Raw genomic sequence first — 12,049 nt, forward strand, 5'->3', positions numbered from 1 at the left:
AACGTGTATTGATGATCATTGTGTGTGCCGGGATTGCTCGGATGCAGGAACGTAAGACCTGCAGAGGATGCTTGCTGACTACCCTAAACCTCCCTGCGACCCTGCGAGGGAATCCTCGAAGCAAACCATTCCTCCTTATAGGTATCATTTCCTTATTATTTTTCTCAAAGTCCTTGCAAGACTCTACTAAATTCAAAATGTTGGTGTTATTATCGAACTTCCTCCAATCTTGTGTGTGGAAAACACGTTGCCTGGTGCACCGCCATCAGAGAATAGCTTAGAGGAGCATGCTTTTCCGGAGAAGAAAATGAACACTAATACCTCACGACTGATACTTGTTGGTATCCTGCCGGTATTCACATGTTAAGGAAGGGAAAAGAAACAAGTGGCAAGCATGCATCTACCCTTGTGACTTGACGTGTTGAAAGTAGGTGTTTGACAAGTCAGCTTGGCTCATTTGACACGCATCATGCTTTTACGTCTTTCTGCTACTTCAAATATTGCGACGTCATCAAATCACAAAGACATGCCATTTATGAATGTTTGCCGACCATAGCTAAACATGCTCTCTAACATGCCAAATAGTGAAGTTGGTGTCCAATACCCGCTCACGACATACAGTTCGAGGGATAACCACCAAGTCTTTGAGACTACCTCGCGAAGAACATGCATGAACTAACCAGCGTGATCCGGCGATTCAACTGCACGAGTACCTATTCAGGGTTCTTGAGTTTCATGACATTCCAAAGAATTCTCACAAAGTATGTGTCCAGCATCCGTCCCTCCAGCTAGCAAGCATCCACACGATTGTCCCCGTGGCCGACTTGTGATGATTGTTAGAGCAGCATTTTGGGAAACTGGTGACCAGGACTGTCTTTTATAAATGAAGAATAAACCTCATTGCAATGAAACACAGCAGGCCAGCGACGACTGACAGCTTTACTGTCTGAAAACTCTCAGTGATTACAGCGGACGACCTGATCGTACCACCCTTTGAGAGAAGGTATTGTCACCGATTTGGCCCTGGCGAGCGGTTCGCTCAGAAATGCCTGGCATGCAGGTCTGGCGAGCCGAGAACTCTTGCATCGACGTGCGTTCGTCCACGGTCTTCTGGAAACCTTTCTTACGATTGATGTGATGTTGGGAGTATGGACCGGTATGGCTACTGGGTCATTGGTTGGGCAACTTCTGATGAAGATATCGAGGCTATAATAGTTGGGATTTGGATCGATACTTTGAATGTACAGAAAAGCCCTCTTCATTTCTAAACGGCGAGAGATATGGTCTAGGTAAGAGGACCGATGCGTCCCGATGTACAATGCATAATCGGCATGAGTTGAAGACGAGGACCCCGATGATAGGCTGCTTTCGGACTTCTCTGGTACCCAGTCACTCGGCCGATAGAACCATACCAAGGCCGGCTCTCTGCCCCTGCTGCTACAGAAAGAACTACCTGGTTAGTTCTCGCAATAAACAGCCGTATTGAAGTTACGGTATTCTCGGTTCTTGAACCATTGATGGAATATGGTAGTGGGAAATAAGGAAATCCCGTACACCCTTCAGTTGAGCGATGAAAACACCACTTTGAGCGTCCCCATTGTCAGATATGGCGCCAGGAATGACCTCGACAGGCGAGCATCGATGTATAGCATAGGCCAATCTAGATAACCGAGGGCCTTCCGCCTTGAGTGCCCAAACTCGTGTACCCGGCTGCAACATCTCGACGGAGAGCCGGGACAGACGTCCAGAGTTCAGGAGAGTGGCTGCCTCAACAAGAACTGCGCAAACGCTCGCTAATGATATATATAGATCATGTAGGGTTCACGTCGGCAGTGAAGGGCTAGATGTTTGACGCCCTGAGCCATCTAGGTATTCGGCATCCTTGGATGGAGCAGAGGAAACGGGGTGTTTTGGGACACCCCTATCACAATCCAAAGTCATATCCGATACGCCTAGAGGAGGACTCTCAAGTAGTCACCCATCTCTTCTCTTTCAATAGCTAGTATTCGGAGGTGACAAGGGGCCTGACGCTCGAATAAGAGTGTAATAATGAACATTCCAGCGAGTGATGGTTAGAATTCTTAAAGGTGCCTCTACTCAATACTTTGGGTTCTAAACGCTCCATGTGTCGAGCGCTGCAGCTAGACATATTGCCCCCTAGAGAATAGAGCCTAACTCTGAAGTGGCACATCATAGTCGGCACGTCGGACGTCAATTCTACATGTTAGTTCACTAGACTGTCTGCCAAGGGATATAATGGCGAACATAAGGAGCATCTGGATGAGAATGCATAGCCAGCCATCCCTGATGAAGGTTAAGTGCCAATGGCGGCCAAAACAAGAGATCATGGAAGAGGAGACTACGACGCTACCGAGGCTTCGTGTTTCGACCCGGGCTAGTCAGAGTAACACTAGCAACACCCCTTGGGCTTCAGCAGACTTGGGCATGCTATATCTCCAAATAAGAAATGCGTCTTGTCAGTTGTGCATCTCTAATATTTTGGAACGCTTGCGTAGCCGGTAGGATAGGAGGTCCTATGGCAAAAGGTTTTGGGTCCCTTCTTGCAACCGTTCAAGGGTCTCTCCACCCAGCCGCCATCCACGAAGCAGACCCCAACGCGTGCTCCCGGAAAACCCAGCTAGATGATGATTCTTGCCAACGAGATGGGCTTCTATCTCGGAGCATCCAGGGGTTACCTCCATCCGCTTGTGGTTGCGTGGAAGGCATACTGGCTGTTCCCAGCCGCAAGTGGCGGACCACTAAGACCCGCGTCAACACCATATCAACTGAGTAATAGAGCTTCATGCCATGGAAATATTGTGCACAAAAGAACGATGTAGAACGGGAATCATTCGGCGGCCGCGGGTTGTCGATCGATATGCTCTCCCGTAGTGCATGGCACGAGTTGCTCCTGTCATGGTATCAGACGTCAGTTTCCTTCATGATGAAGTGTGTACGGCGTTGAACTTCAAAACGAGATATCAAACTGCAGCTTGAAACTGTTGTATGATCTTGTGTCTGGCAAGCATGTAGGCAACACCGTTGGGAAAAGGAGAGGGGGCTGAACGGCGTGAACGATGAGTAGGAGCAGAGAAGTCCTGTCACATAGAAGAGGTATATGCCCACAGATGCCTGGGCGGACCCCGAGAAAATTGACTTGTGGAGGCCTCGTACTTCGTGGGTTAACTCAACCCTCGCGGCAGAACTCGTATCCCCAGGGCAAACCCTTACTCACGTTCTTTCAGCCAGATAGATCCCACGATGCTGCCCCAACATGCCATGAACTGATCAAAGAACGTTACGATAGTTCGACGAGTTGCACAGCCGGTCGCTGCCGGCTTGGAGCCTGAAACTCCAAGGTTCGGATTTCCAATAGTAGCGCATCTCGATGCCCAAGACAGAGCCTCAAGAGCCTATTCCTCGTATGGAAGGTCGTTCCTAGATGCACCCAGGCCTTACCGGCATCCACCGTCCCGGCGGCAGTCAGAAGTGGTTCCCGGATGGTACGCCGAAGCGCCAGGAGAGTGTAAGAGAATGACATTTGGAAGTGACGGTTTGACAAGCAGCAAACAGTCAGCGAATTCTCACGTCGAAATGTTATCTATATGGAGCCAGGAATAGCCAAGATCCCCATCGAGACGAGTCAAGGGCAAGTGGGTAATCAGCCGGAACGAGGCTCTCCTCCATGGCCCATCACGGTGTATACCCTGGGACCCTCACAATGTTACAAATCTATGCAGATGGACAAGACTTCCCCAGGGCATAAGGCGACCTCGAGTCGGGGAAAGGGATGAATTGTACGTAATGAGAGTCGTTACAGCGGAGACTCTTGGAGGCGGAGTTTGAGGGGAATGATGAGGGCATCGAGGATAACGGCGGCTGATGAGAATTGCAACCGGAAGTCGCCCGTGCCATGCAGAAACAAAGGTGATGAACCCATGAAGGTGACTCCAGAATACTGACACGGCCCCCCCGGCCGATCGAAAGGGACGGACAGCCGAACGATGTTGTTGACGCGGTGGTTATTGTGCAAACCTTATTGGCGTTGAGATGTAAGAAATGAGGAGATCGTGACCAACGATCCATGACACGAATCCTCGAGAGCGGAGTCGTAAGCCAAGCGTAGACACGTTCATGCACAAAATACCGCAGCTTGGTATTGTTTGAACAAGGTCATGCCTGTGCCCATCGCCCGCAAGGGGTTCCCTTCAGGCCCGGGTGCCGTGATGCTCGGGCTCCGTCTCTGCAGGAGGTTCTTCTTTCACATTACCGACATCGCCAATCACTTACATGCCGTGACGATTGGGATCCGGCAGCTTCTTCTTTCGAAACCAGGCATCATGATCCAGGGGGGAGGGGGAGCAGACGGGATTTCTCGGACAGGCCCGAATGGGATGCCGGCAATGTCCCTGTCGTGGCAGTCAAGCGGTACTAGTAGAGATTGACGGGTGACGCTGCTGATCCAGGTGAGGCGGTAGGAGAAACTTGCCTGAACGGGAGGTGCAGCGCTTGGCTCCAGATATTAGGTGGCCCTCGTGCGGCTCTACTGCCAGGTCAAGGCTCATGGTCAAAGGCGGCTAGAATAGGTAACAACTCGACAGGGCGGAAGGGCGCGGGTCCAGCAGGGCGCGGGAGACTGCCGTCGGGGTGGCACCACGGCCATCTGGCCGATGCTCCAGGTCAACGGTAGTATGATGATGAGCGGCATCACCGTGGCCGCACGGGACATTTCCGGGCCGGTACCCATCGGCCACGTCTCTTCTTCTCGGGCTTCCAGAAGAATGTCTAGAAACGTAATATCTGGGGATTCTTGGTCGGGCGTAAAAGCCAAGAGAATGAGTCTCACGGGGAAGTCTGGAGTCCCCTGATTGTCGAGAGTGATCGCCGGGGGAGAGCAAGCGTGTCCCATGGGGACTACGGGTCGTTGTACGTAACAAGAGGGCTCCAAGAGGATGTCTGTTGCTTCTCGTAAAATGGCATCGCCGTGTATGGTCGCGAGGAGGGAGAGCGCGAGACCCGGTGAGGTGCTGGTGCTCGAGGATGATGCTGTGCCAAGCAACTCAAGCTTGGGTAACCTTGGTGATCCCCATCAAAAAGCTCGTAGAACCCACCGCGGTAAAACCAAAACGAGGAATAAAAGGTGAGGAGCAGAGTCAAGTTATCTTGGCATTCTGGGGCTCTCTTTTAAGAGGAGCGAGTCGGACAGTGCCCGGCTCCGTCTCACCTTTTTTTTCGGGCCCGTTAATTGCCTCAGGAGGTAGCCTCTTTCTTCTAGAAGACGACTAGAAGGCGTGTGACTGGGGCACTGCGAGCTGGAAAACAGGAGAATGTGGAAACGCGCAGGGAGCAGGGGTGTTGCGAGGGGCGCTTCATGACGGATGTGGCTCTGTCAGTGACTCTAAAGACGCATCAAACTAAAACAAAGTGCGTTGGCGTGCAATTAAGCGTGGCAACATGCCATTGTCCATGCAAAAGGGAATGGTGATTTCTTCAAGATGTCACGGGCAAAACAAAGACGTACGAAGGGAAATATTCGGACTTCCATCGGCCCATGTGCACATGGCTCTCCAAGATACACGTGACATGAACCCTGATCCTGACTTGAACGCGGCAGGCTTGGCTGTCTTCTCCAATTCTCCAAACCGGAAGGCGCCCCTGCTACCCACACCCACCCACCACGGATGGATCTCACAGCGGCAACGACTCGCACAGATCTGGGATTACCACCATTCATCCATCATGCGTCTTATTGATGAATCACGCCTCTTCTCCTTCATCAACCCTTCATCCATGCAGACCGAGTCGACGCATATGTTCGCTTCTACCCGGCGCCGCGGTATGGGAGTAGCGCAGTGGTCTGCTGTTGAACAGAGAAGACGAACAAGAGCAAACCAACCTACATGACCGCCTCCACTCTAGGGCGTGTTTGAACAAGAGATCTCCACCCAACGCCTCGGTTCTCTGTCCTCGGTCTAGTGTCCCTGTCTGGGTTCGCCGTCAGCCTCGAATCAGAGCGAGCTAGCGTTTGTTCCAACGACAGAGCCGCCGCGGCGCTTGGAATGGAACCCTGCTCCAGTCAACAGCCAAGCATTGAGGTTCATGTCGCATTTTGTGGTTCCCTTTTGCTTTTTGCCTCGTTGACTGTTGGTCCATCTACTCTAATCACCATCCTCATCGTCATTGTACATAGGAAGCAATTGGGGATTCCTGTCTTGATATTTCAGCCTATATCTCGAAACCCTCGACCGTGTTGGTGATCCCCTCATCATGGACAACTCAGACAACGCAAATCACTCACAAAAACCCTCGGATCCGCTCATCCAAACCGGCCCGGGCGAGCAGCCCAAGGATGACGGCCGGACCGGACCAAGCAGATGTCCAAGACGGCTTCACAATACGTAACATGACGGCTTCTGGAACCGAATAGCGTGTTCCATCCCCCACGGGCCATTGATGCTTGTCCTGCTTGGCCCCCCATGGAGAAGGGTGTCATGATCCCTTCACCTTTCCGCCGCTGGCCCAATGGGCTCCCCCATTGGATCCTGACGTGATTCTTCTCCATCTCCTCTCCTCCCCTCTCCTCCCATCCCTGTCCTTCGGAAGCTTGCCTCCCCCATCTCCAACTTATGGAGCCCCAGGGTTTTCCGCGTTCTAACCCTCCCCAGCACGCGTCCCTTCGCCTCGATACACCTCCGCCCGGAGCCCCGATATCCTCTCTGGCACCGCAGTCTCCGCTCCCCGTTGTGCTCGCTCCACCATGGGGAGATTGGCCTTCGCAAATACCTCCGCCCCATTAGCAATGACCTAGTCAGCCGATTAGGGCGATGGAGAGGAAGGGCCCGTAGCTCCAACGGGTTTGCCGCCGCTGCAAGAGGACGGTGGACCAAGGATCATGGTAGCTTGACGAGGGAACGCCGAGCTCCTCAGCATCTTGTCCGACTGTTAGTCCCTTCTTCCCTGTTGCCCTCACTCTTGCTAGACTTGTATATATTCTCTCCCGTCTCTGCCCTCATATTGCTGCTTCACTCCTCTCAGCTTCTTCCTTCTCATCCCTCAACTGGAATCGCTCCCTCCCCTCCATCAACTCTATACACTCTCTCAAGCGCCGTACATACTACATCACATCCAATCGAAACATATAGACCTCGCACATCCATCATACATAGAGAGAATCTTTATACACGACGCCTCACGGCACCACCGCTAGCCCATCATGACTGCTTACACGCAAGACGCCACCAACGCCATCTACCCTTCTGATCAGGGCAACGACTCGAGCAAGACCAACAGCAAGGAAAAGGTTGGCCATGAGAGCGGCCACGAGCTCGACCTCAAGTCAGAGAGAAACGTCCCCGTCGACAATGGCTTCGGCGGTGGCGAAGGCGGCAAGAACTTCCGCAACATGACCAAATGGGACACGACCTTTGCCCTCCTGACCAACCAGGTTGGTCTTGGTGTCCTGTCTCTTCCCGGTGTCCTCAAAGTGATGGGCATCGTTCCCGGTATCATCGCCATCATTGGCATCGGTCTTCTGTCCTGGTATACCGCCTATGTCCTCAAGCAATTCTATGCTCGTCACCAACATGTCGTCAACGTTGTTGATATGACCCGGGTTGTCGGCGGCAAGAGCCTCGAGATCACTGCGGGTATCGGTCTGCTTATCCAGGTCATCATGACTGCCGCCTCTGCCAGTGTCACTCTCTCCATTGCTTTCAACACCATCTCCAGCCACTCCATTTGCACTGTCGGCTACATTGGCATTGGCTGCCTCTGCTGCTGGGTCCTATGTGCTCCCCGAACCGCCAAGTTCGTCGCCTGGTCCGGTTACCCATGCTGTGTTTCCATCATCGCTGCTGCTCTCATCGTCATGATCTCCCTGGGCGTCAAGAACCCCGAGGCTGCCCCCATCCCCTGGCACAAGGAGCTCAAGGTGGTTGGCAACCCTACCTTCCGAGAGGGTCTCAACGCTTGCCTCAAGATCTGCTACGCTTACTCTGGCAACATCAACTTTGTCGGCTACATGGCTGAGATGATTGACCCCGTCAACGACTTTGGCTTTGCTCTGTGCTGGCTCGAGGTTACCTCCATTGGCTTCTACACCATCGTTGCCATTGCCATCTACTGCCTTGCCGGTGAATACACCGTGTCACCCGCTCTGGGCTCGGCTGCTGTCACCACTGCCAAGGTCGCCTACGGTATCGTGCTCCCCGCCGTCTTCTCTACCGGTCTGGCTTTCGGTCACACTGGCATCAAGTACTGCTACGTCGAGGTCATGAAGTACTTCAAGATCACCCACGAGATGACCACCAACAACGTGCGCTCGTGGTCCATCTGGATGTCCCTCGTGACCATCTTCTGGGTTCTCTGCTTCATCCTGTCCAACGCCATCCCCGTGTTCGACTCGATCCTGTCGATTGCCTCGGCCACCACCATCTCATGGTTCACCTTTGGCTTTAGCGCCGTCTTCTGGTTCCACATGAACTGGGACTGCATGTTCAGCAGCCCCAAGCAGATCTGCCTCTTTGCCGTGAACGCTTTCCTGATTGGCATCTCGTTGTTCATGAACGCTGCCGGTCTCTGGTCGTCCATCACTGAGCTCACAGACATCATGGCCAGCGACTCAAGTTCCATCTCTGGCGTGTTTGACTGTGGCAACAATGCCCTCTTCTGAGCAGGTCTCTCCCCCCCTGTTCCACCCCCTACAATATTTTCCCTTTTCTCGCCAATATTAGAGCATTATTTTGTTTAAAGCCTCACCGTCTAGTGAAAGATACTACGCGCCCCTCAGCACCACAAAAAAGTGACTGCGAGCCGTTCTACCTACCTTGATCATCATGTACATGTCTCATTTCTACCGGGATGCCGGTTAGAAAGTATTATATAAGAGAATTCAAATAGTGGTTCCACATACTCTGCTGTGATCCAACCGTGAAGTGATGCTTGTATTATAGAATCCACATGGTGGTTCCTCAAGATTCTCATGAGCAGGACTACTGGTCACCGGGGATCCCGTAAAGCACGAGAGGAGGTCTTGGCAGCTTCTTGGCAGCTTCTTGGCACTCGCCTCAAGAGGTTGGCCACGGACCAAGGCAGCATATCCACAAACCGGCCGAAGGTTGTGGTGGTCGGGCCGGGCGTCATGCCCCCTTGGTCTGGTGGTCAAGGCATGCCGAACGAGGCTCTTGAACCGGCATATGTGGAACCGTCGTTGAATAAAAGTTTGCTAATGCCGGCTGTTGGCATCATGCAATCTTGATGGATCGGGGACTTCCCAGGGTTGAAGGGGGACCTGGCGGGGTGGATCTCATCTGATAATATCACGTTGTGTGGCTCGACTCGCCAGTCATGGTTTTTTTCTTGCAAGGGCCCACGCGCGCGACGGCGCCAAGCCACCCGCTCGGCTGCGGGACATGCATAGAAGTTTGCTGGAACGACCTGAATGCGGCTCTTTGTCCTCGCGAGCAGGGGCCGGGAGCCGCAGATGGTAAACATGGTACGTAAGGCTGGGGCGGGATGCGGACCAGTCGCCGACGAGAGTGATCCTCCCAAGGCGTCTTTCTAGGCAGGCAAAGAACTCGGGTAGGCCGGAGTCATGTTATTGTGAATAAACGCAATGTCTTGGCCGTGCTCAGAATTCGGACTGTTGATCAAGTGCGTGAGTGACGAAAAGGCAAAAGAGTAAGGGGGAAAGGTAGAGGACAGCGTCTGTTCTGAGCCGACACATTCCGCAGTGTCGATCACGGCGTTTCAAGAAAATTGAACCGCGGCTCCCACTTTAGTGAGATCTTGGCGTGAGAAATAAAAACAAGGAGGAGAACCCGAGCGGAACAAGGGGTGGGAATGACGACGACGGTGTGAAAGCACAGGGCATCCGTCAAACCCCGGTAGAACTCTCGAGGCGCTGTGCCGCTTGTTTCCAGCCGCGCTTCAGCCTCAGATGAGGCTTGTCTGTGTGTCTGGCTGATTATCGGTATCTATATCGGCGTGCAAGGCTTCTTATCGTCGGTCGGGTCGGGCGCTGAGAAGTGCCGAAGCTGCGAGTGAGGCAATCTGTCTGGCGTTGAGGCTCTGCGGCAGCCAACTACCGATGATCAACACACCTTTTCAAAAAAGAGTCGGACTGTTGATGGAAGAATCGTCGGATTCAAGTGTCGCTCAACTTGAGACTGCCCACCACTTTTCTCTTTCCTCTCAAGACGACAGCAGATGGGCCACGTTATATACTTTTTTCTTACTCGTCTCCTCTGGCGCCGCAATATCATGTCGTCTCCGCCCCGGCGTGTTTGGCGTCTCGACGGGACAGGGTTGCTGTCGGCCACCATGACAAGTCAAAACCCATTTGCAGCGTGGTCCTCCGGCCTTGCGACATTGTACAATACATTCTTGCCATACTCACACCTTTTACCTTTACCCGTCCCACTTCCTCCCTTGCCGAGTCCACTATTATCCGGCCCATTTGCACAGTCGGCCCATTGACTTCTCTCTCTTTACGTGCCGTGCGGCTCAGATCGAGCATCGCCGGATGAGCCTCATGAGGCTCTGCGGCCCAGACCACAGTTCCCATTAGCACATCGATACCATTCTACACCCGGTCGTTCACGCCATGGAGGATCCGCATCCTTTCTCGTTGCCATCTCTTTGTGTGTGGAAAGCCGTTTTTCTATTCCGGTCCTCCTCTCAGAAACCAAGCAATGGCTCATTTGTATATGTACAATCCCGGCCGGCACCACCACCACCCACGTCCCGGTGACTGATCTCGTGCGTTCTGTGTGTGCCGGTGTGTCACCTCCGTCGTACCGGTTTTTTATCACACATCACATCCTACACATCCCAAGTCACACAAGTGTGTGTTGTCTAGTTGCTTCGAGCACCACCCTTGGCTTCCCTCAACTCGTCCATCTTGGCGACTCGCTTCTTGAACTCGACGTACTGGCACTTTTCGTAGCTGTGTCGCTCATCCTGGTAAAGGGGGAAAAGGTCTCGGTGTGAGCATCATGTTCTTTGATATATATCCCGGTAATAAATCGACCGTTGCGTTGCGTTGGGCTCGTTTCGGTGTGGCCGCGGACGGACTTGGGCTCGGCGGGATGTCATGGAAGAGGAAAAAAGCTTACCGTGCACTTCCAGGGGGCATACCAAGTATCCCTCCGGCACTTGTTGAGAGGGATCAAGAGGTGTGCGCAGCTGTCTCGGTAGGCAATGGGGAGTTTAGCATCGCGCATCTCCTCGCGGGTCGCCTCTGCTCATCGGGTCAGCGGTCGTCTTTGTCGTCGAAAATTGACCCAGGGAATCAATTGGGATCGGTACGTACGCCGCGGCTCAGTAATCGCGTCGGAAGCCATCGTTGCGGGTTCAATTGGGCGCTTCGAGATGGGTGAGGTTGTCTTGAATTGGCTGAAGTCGTGAGATGCTCTCTCGGTTCAAGGTCGGCAGCTACCGAGTTTATGCCTTGGAATTCCGGCAGCAACGCGTTTCTATCCAATAGGAGCCCGCGAATTACCACTCCGACTCTACAACACCACCACACTCTCTATCACTTCTATTCACGATAATAATTATCTCAAAGCTCTTCCGTGTTACTTCCTGCAATTCCGACCAGCTCGATTCTTCTCCTCCTCTGTTGCGCGTCCTCTAGAGATCTCAACTTGGATCTCAAGTCGATACCGGCACACGGCGGTGGGTCCGGACCGGGCGCCGACTCCGGCCAAGACTTCGGTTTACACTAAGAGAATAAGAGACAACCGGGACCTGGCATGGGTTGAAGGGGATGAGAGGCAAGAGGATCACTCAGGGGGGCATCAAGGCCTTGAAAACTACTGTCAGTGTCTCCTGTCTGTGAGCCTCTTGGGGTTTCTTGGACCTTCTTGGCAACAAAACTGCCTGCTCATGTGCTCTGAAGAAAAAAAACAGAGGTCACCGGCACCGGCAGGCACACTCGAATCGCAGGAACCGATCTTGAGACGCTTGGACGAGGTTCAAGACCCATCGTATATGCTTAAGAATCTCAAAGCAGTCAAGCCCTCGACCCATTCCAGAAGCTCTCTCCCAC

The 12,049-nt window shown here is 53.0% G+C and overlaps 2 protein-coding genes across 2 annotated transcripts; one reads left to right on the plus strand and one right to left on the minus strand.

The window, feature by feature from the left end:
* Positions 1-7,213: 7,213 nt before the first annotated feature.
* NCS54_01076700 (Hypothetical protein) lies at positions 7,214-8,671 on the plus strand (the record flags this gene model as incomplete). Its single annotated transcript, XM_053156063.1, has 1 exon — positions 7,214-8,671. The coding sequence occupies one exon, from the start codon at positions 7,214-7,216 to the stop codon at positions 8,669-8,671; it is 1,458 nt and encodes a 485-aa protein (XP_053012038.1).
* A 2,183-nt stretch (positions 8,672-10,854) lies between these two features.
* Positions 10,855-11,342, minus strand: NCS54_01076800 (NADH dehydrogenase [ubiquinone] 1 beta subcomplex subunit 7; the record flags this gene model as incomplete). Its single annotated transcript, XM_053156064.1, has 3 exons — positions 10,855-10,959; positions 11,115-11,239; positions 11,312-11,342. The coding sequence occupies 3 exons, from the start codon at positions 11,340-11,342 to the stop codon at positions 10,855-10,857; spliced, it is 261 nt and encodes an 86-aa protein (XP_053012039.1).
* Between the last annotated feature and the right edge of the window lie 707 nt (positions 11,343-12,049).

This window comes from Fusarium falciforme, chromosome 8, assembly GCF_026873545.1.
Source record: "Fusarium falciforme chromosome 8, complete sequence".
NCBI classification, from domain to species: Eukaryota; Fungi; Ascomycota; class Sordariomycetes; order Hypocreales; family Nectriaceae; genus Fusarium; species Fusarium falciforme.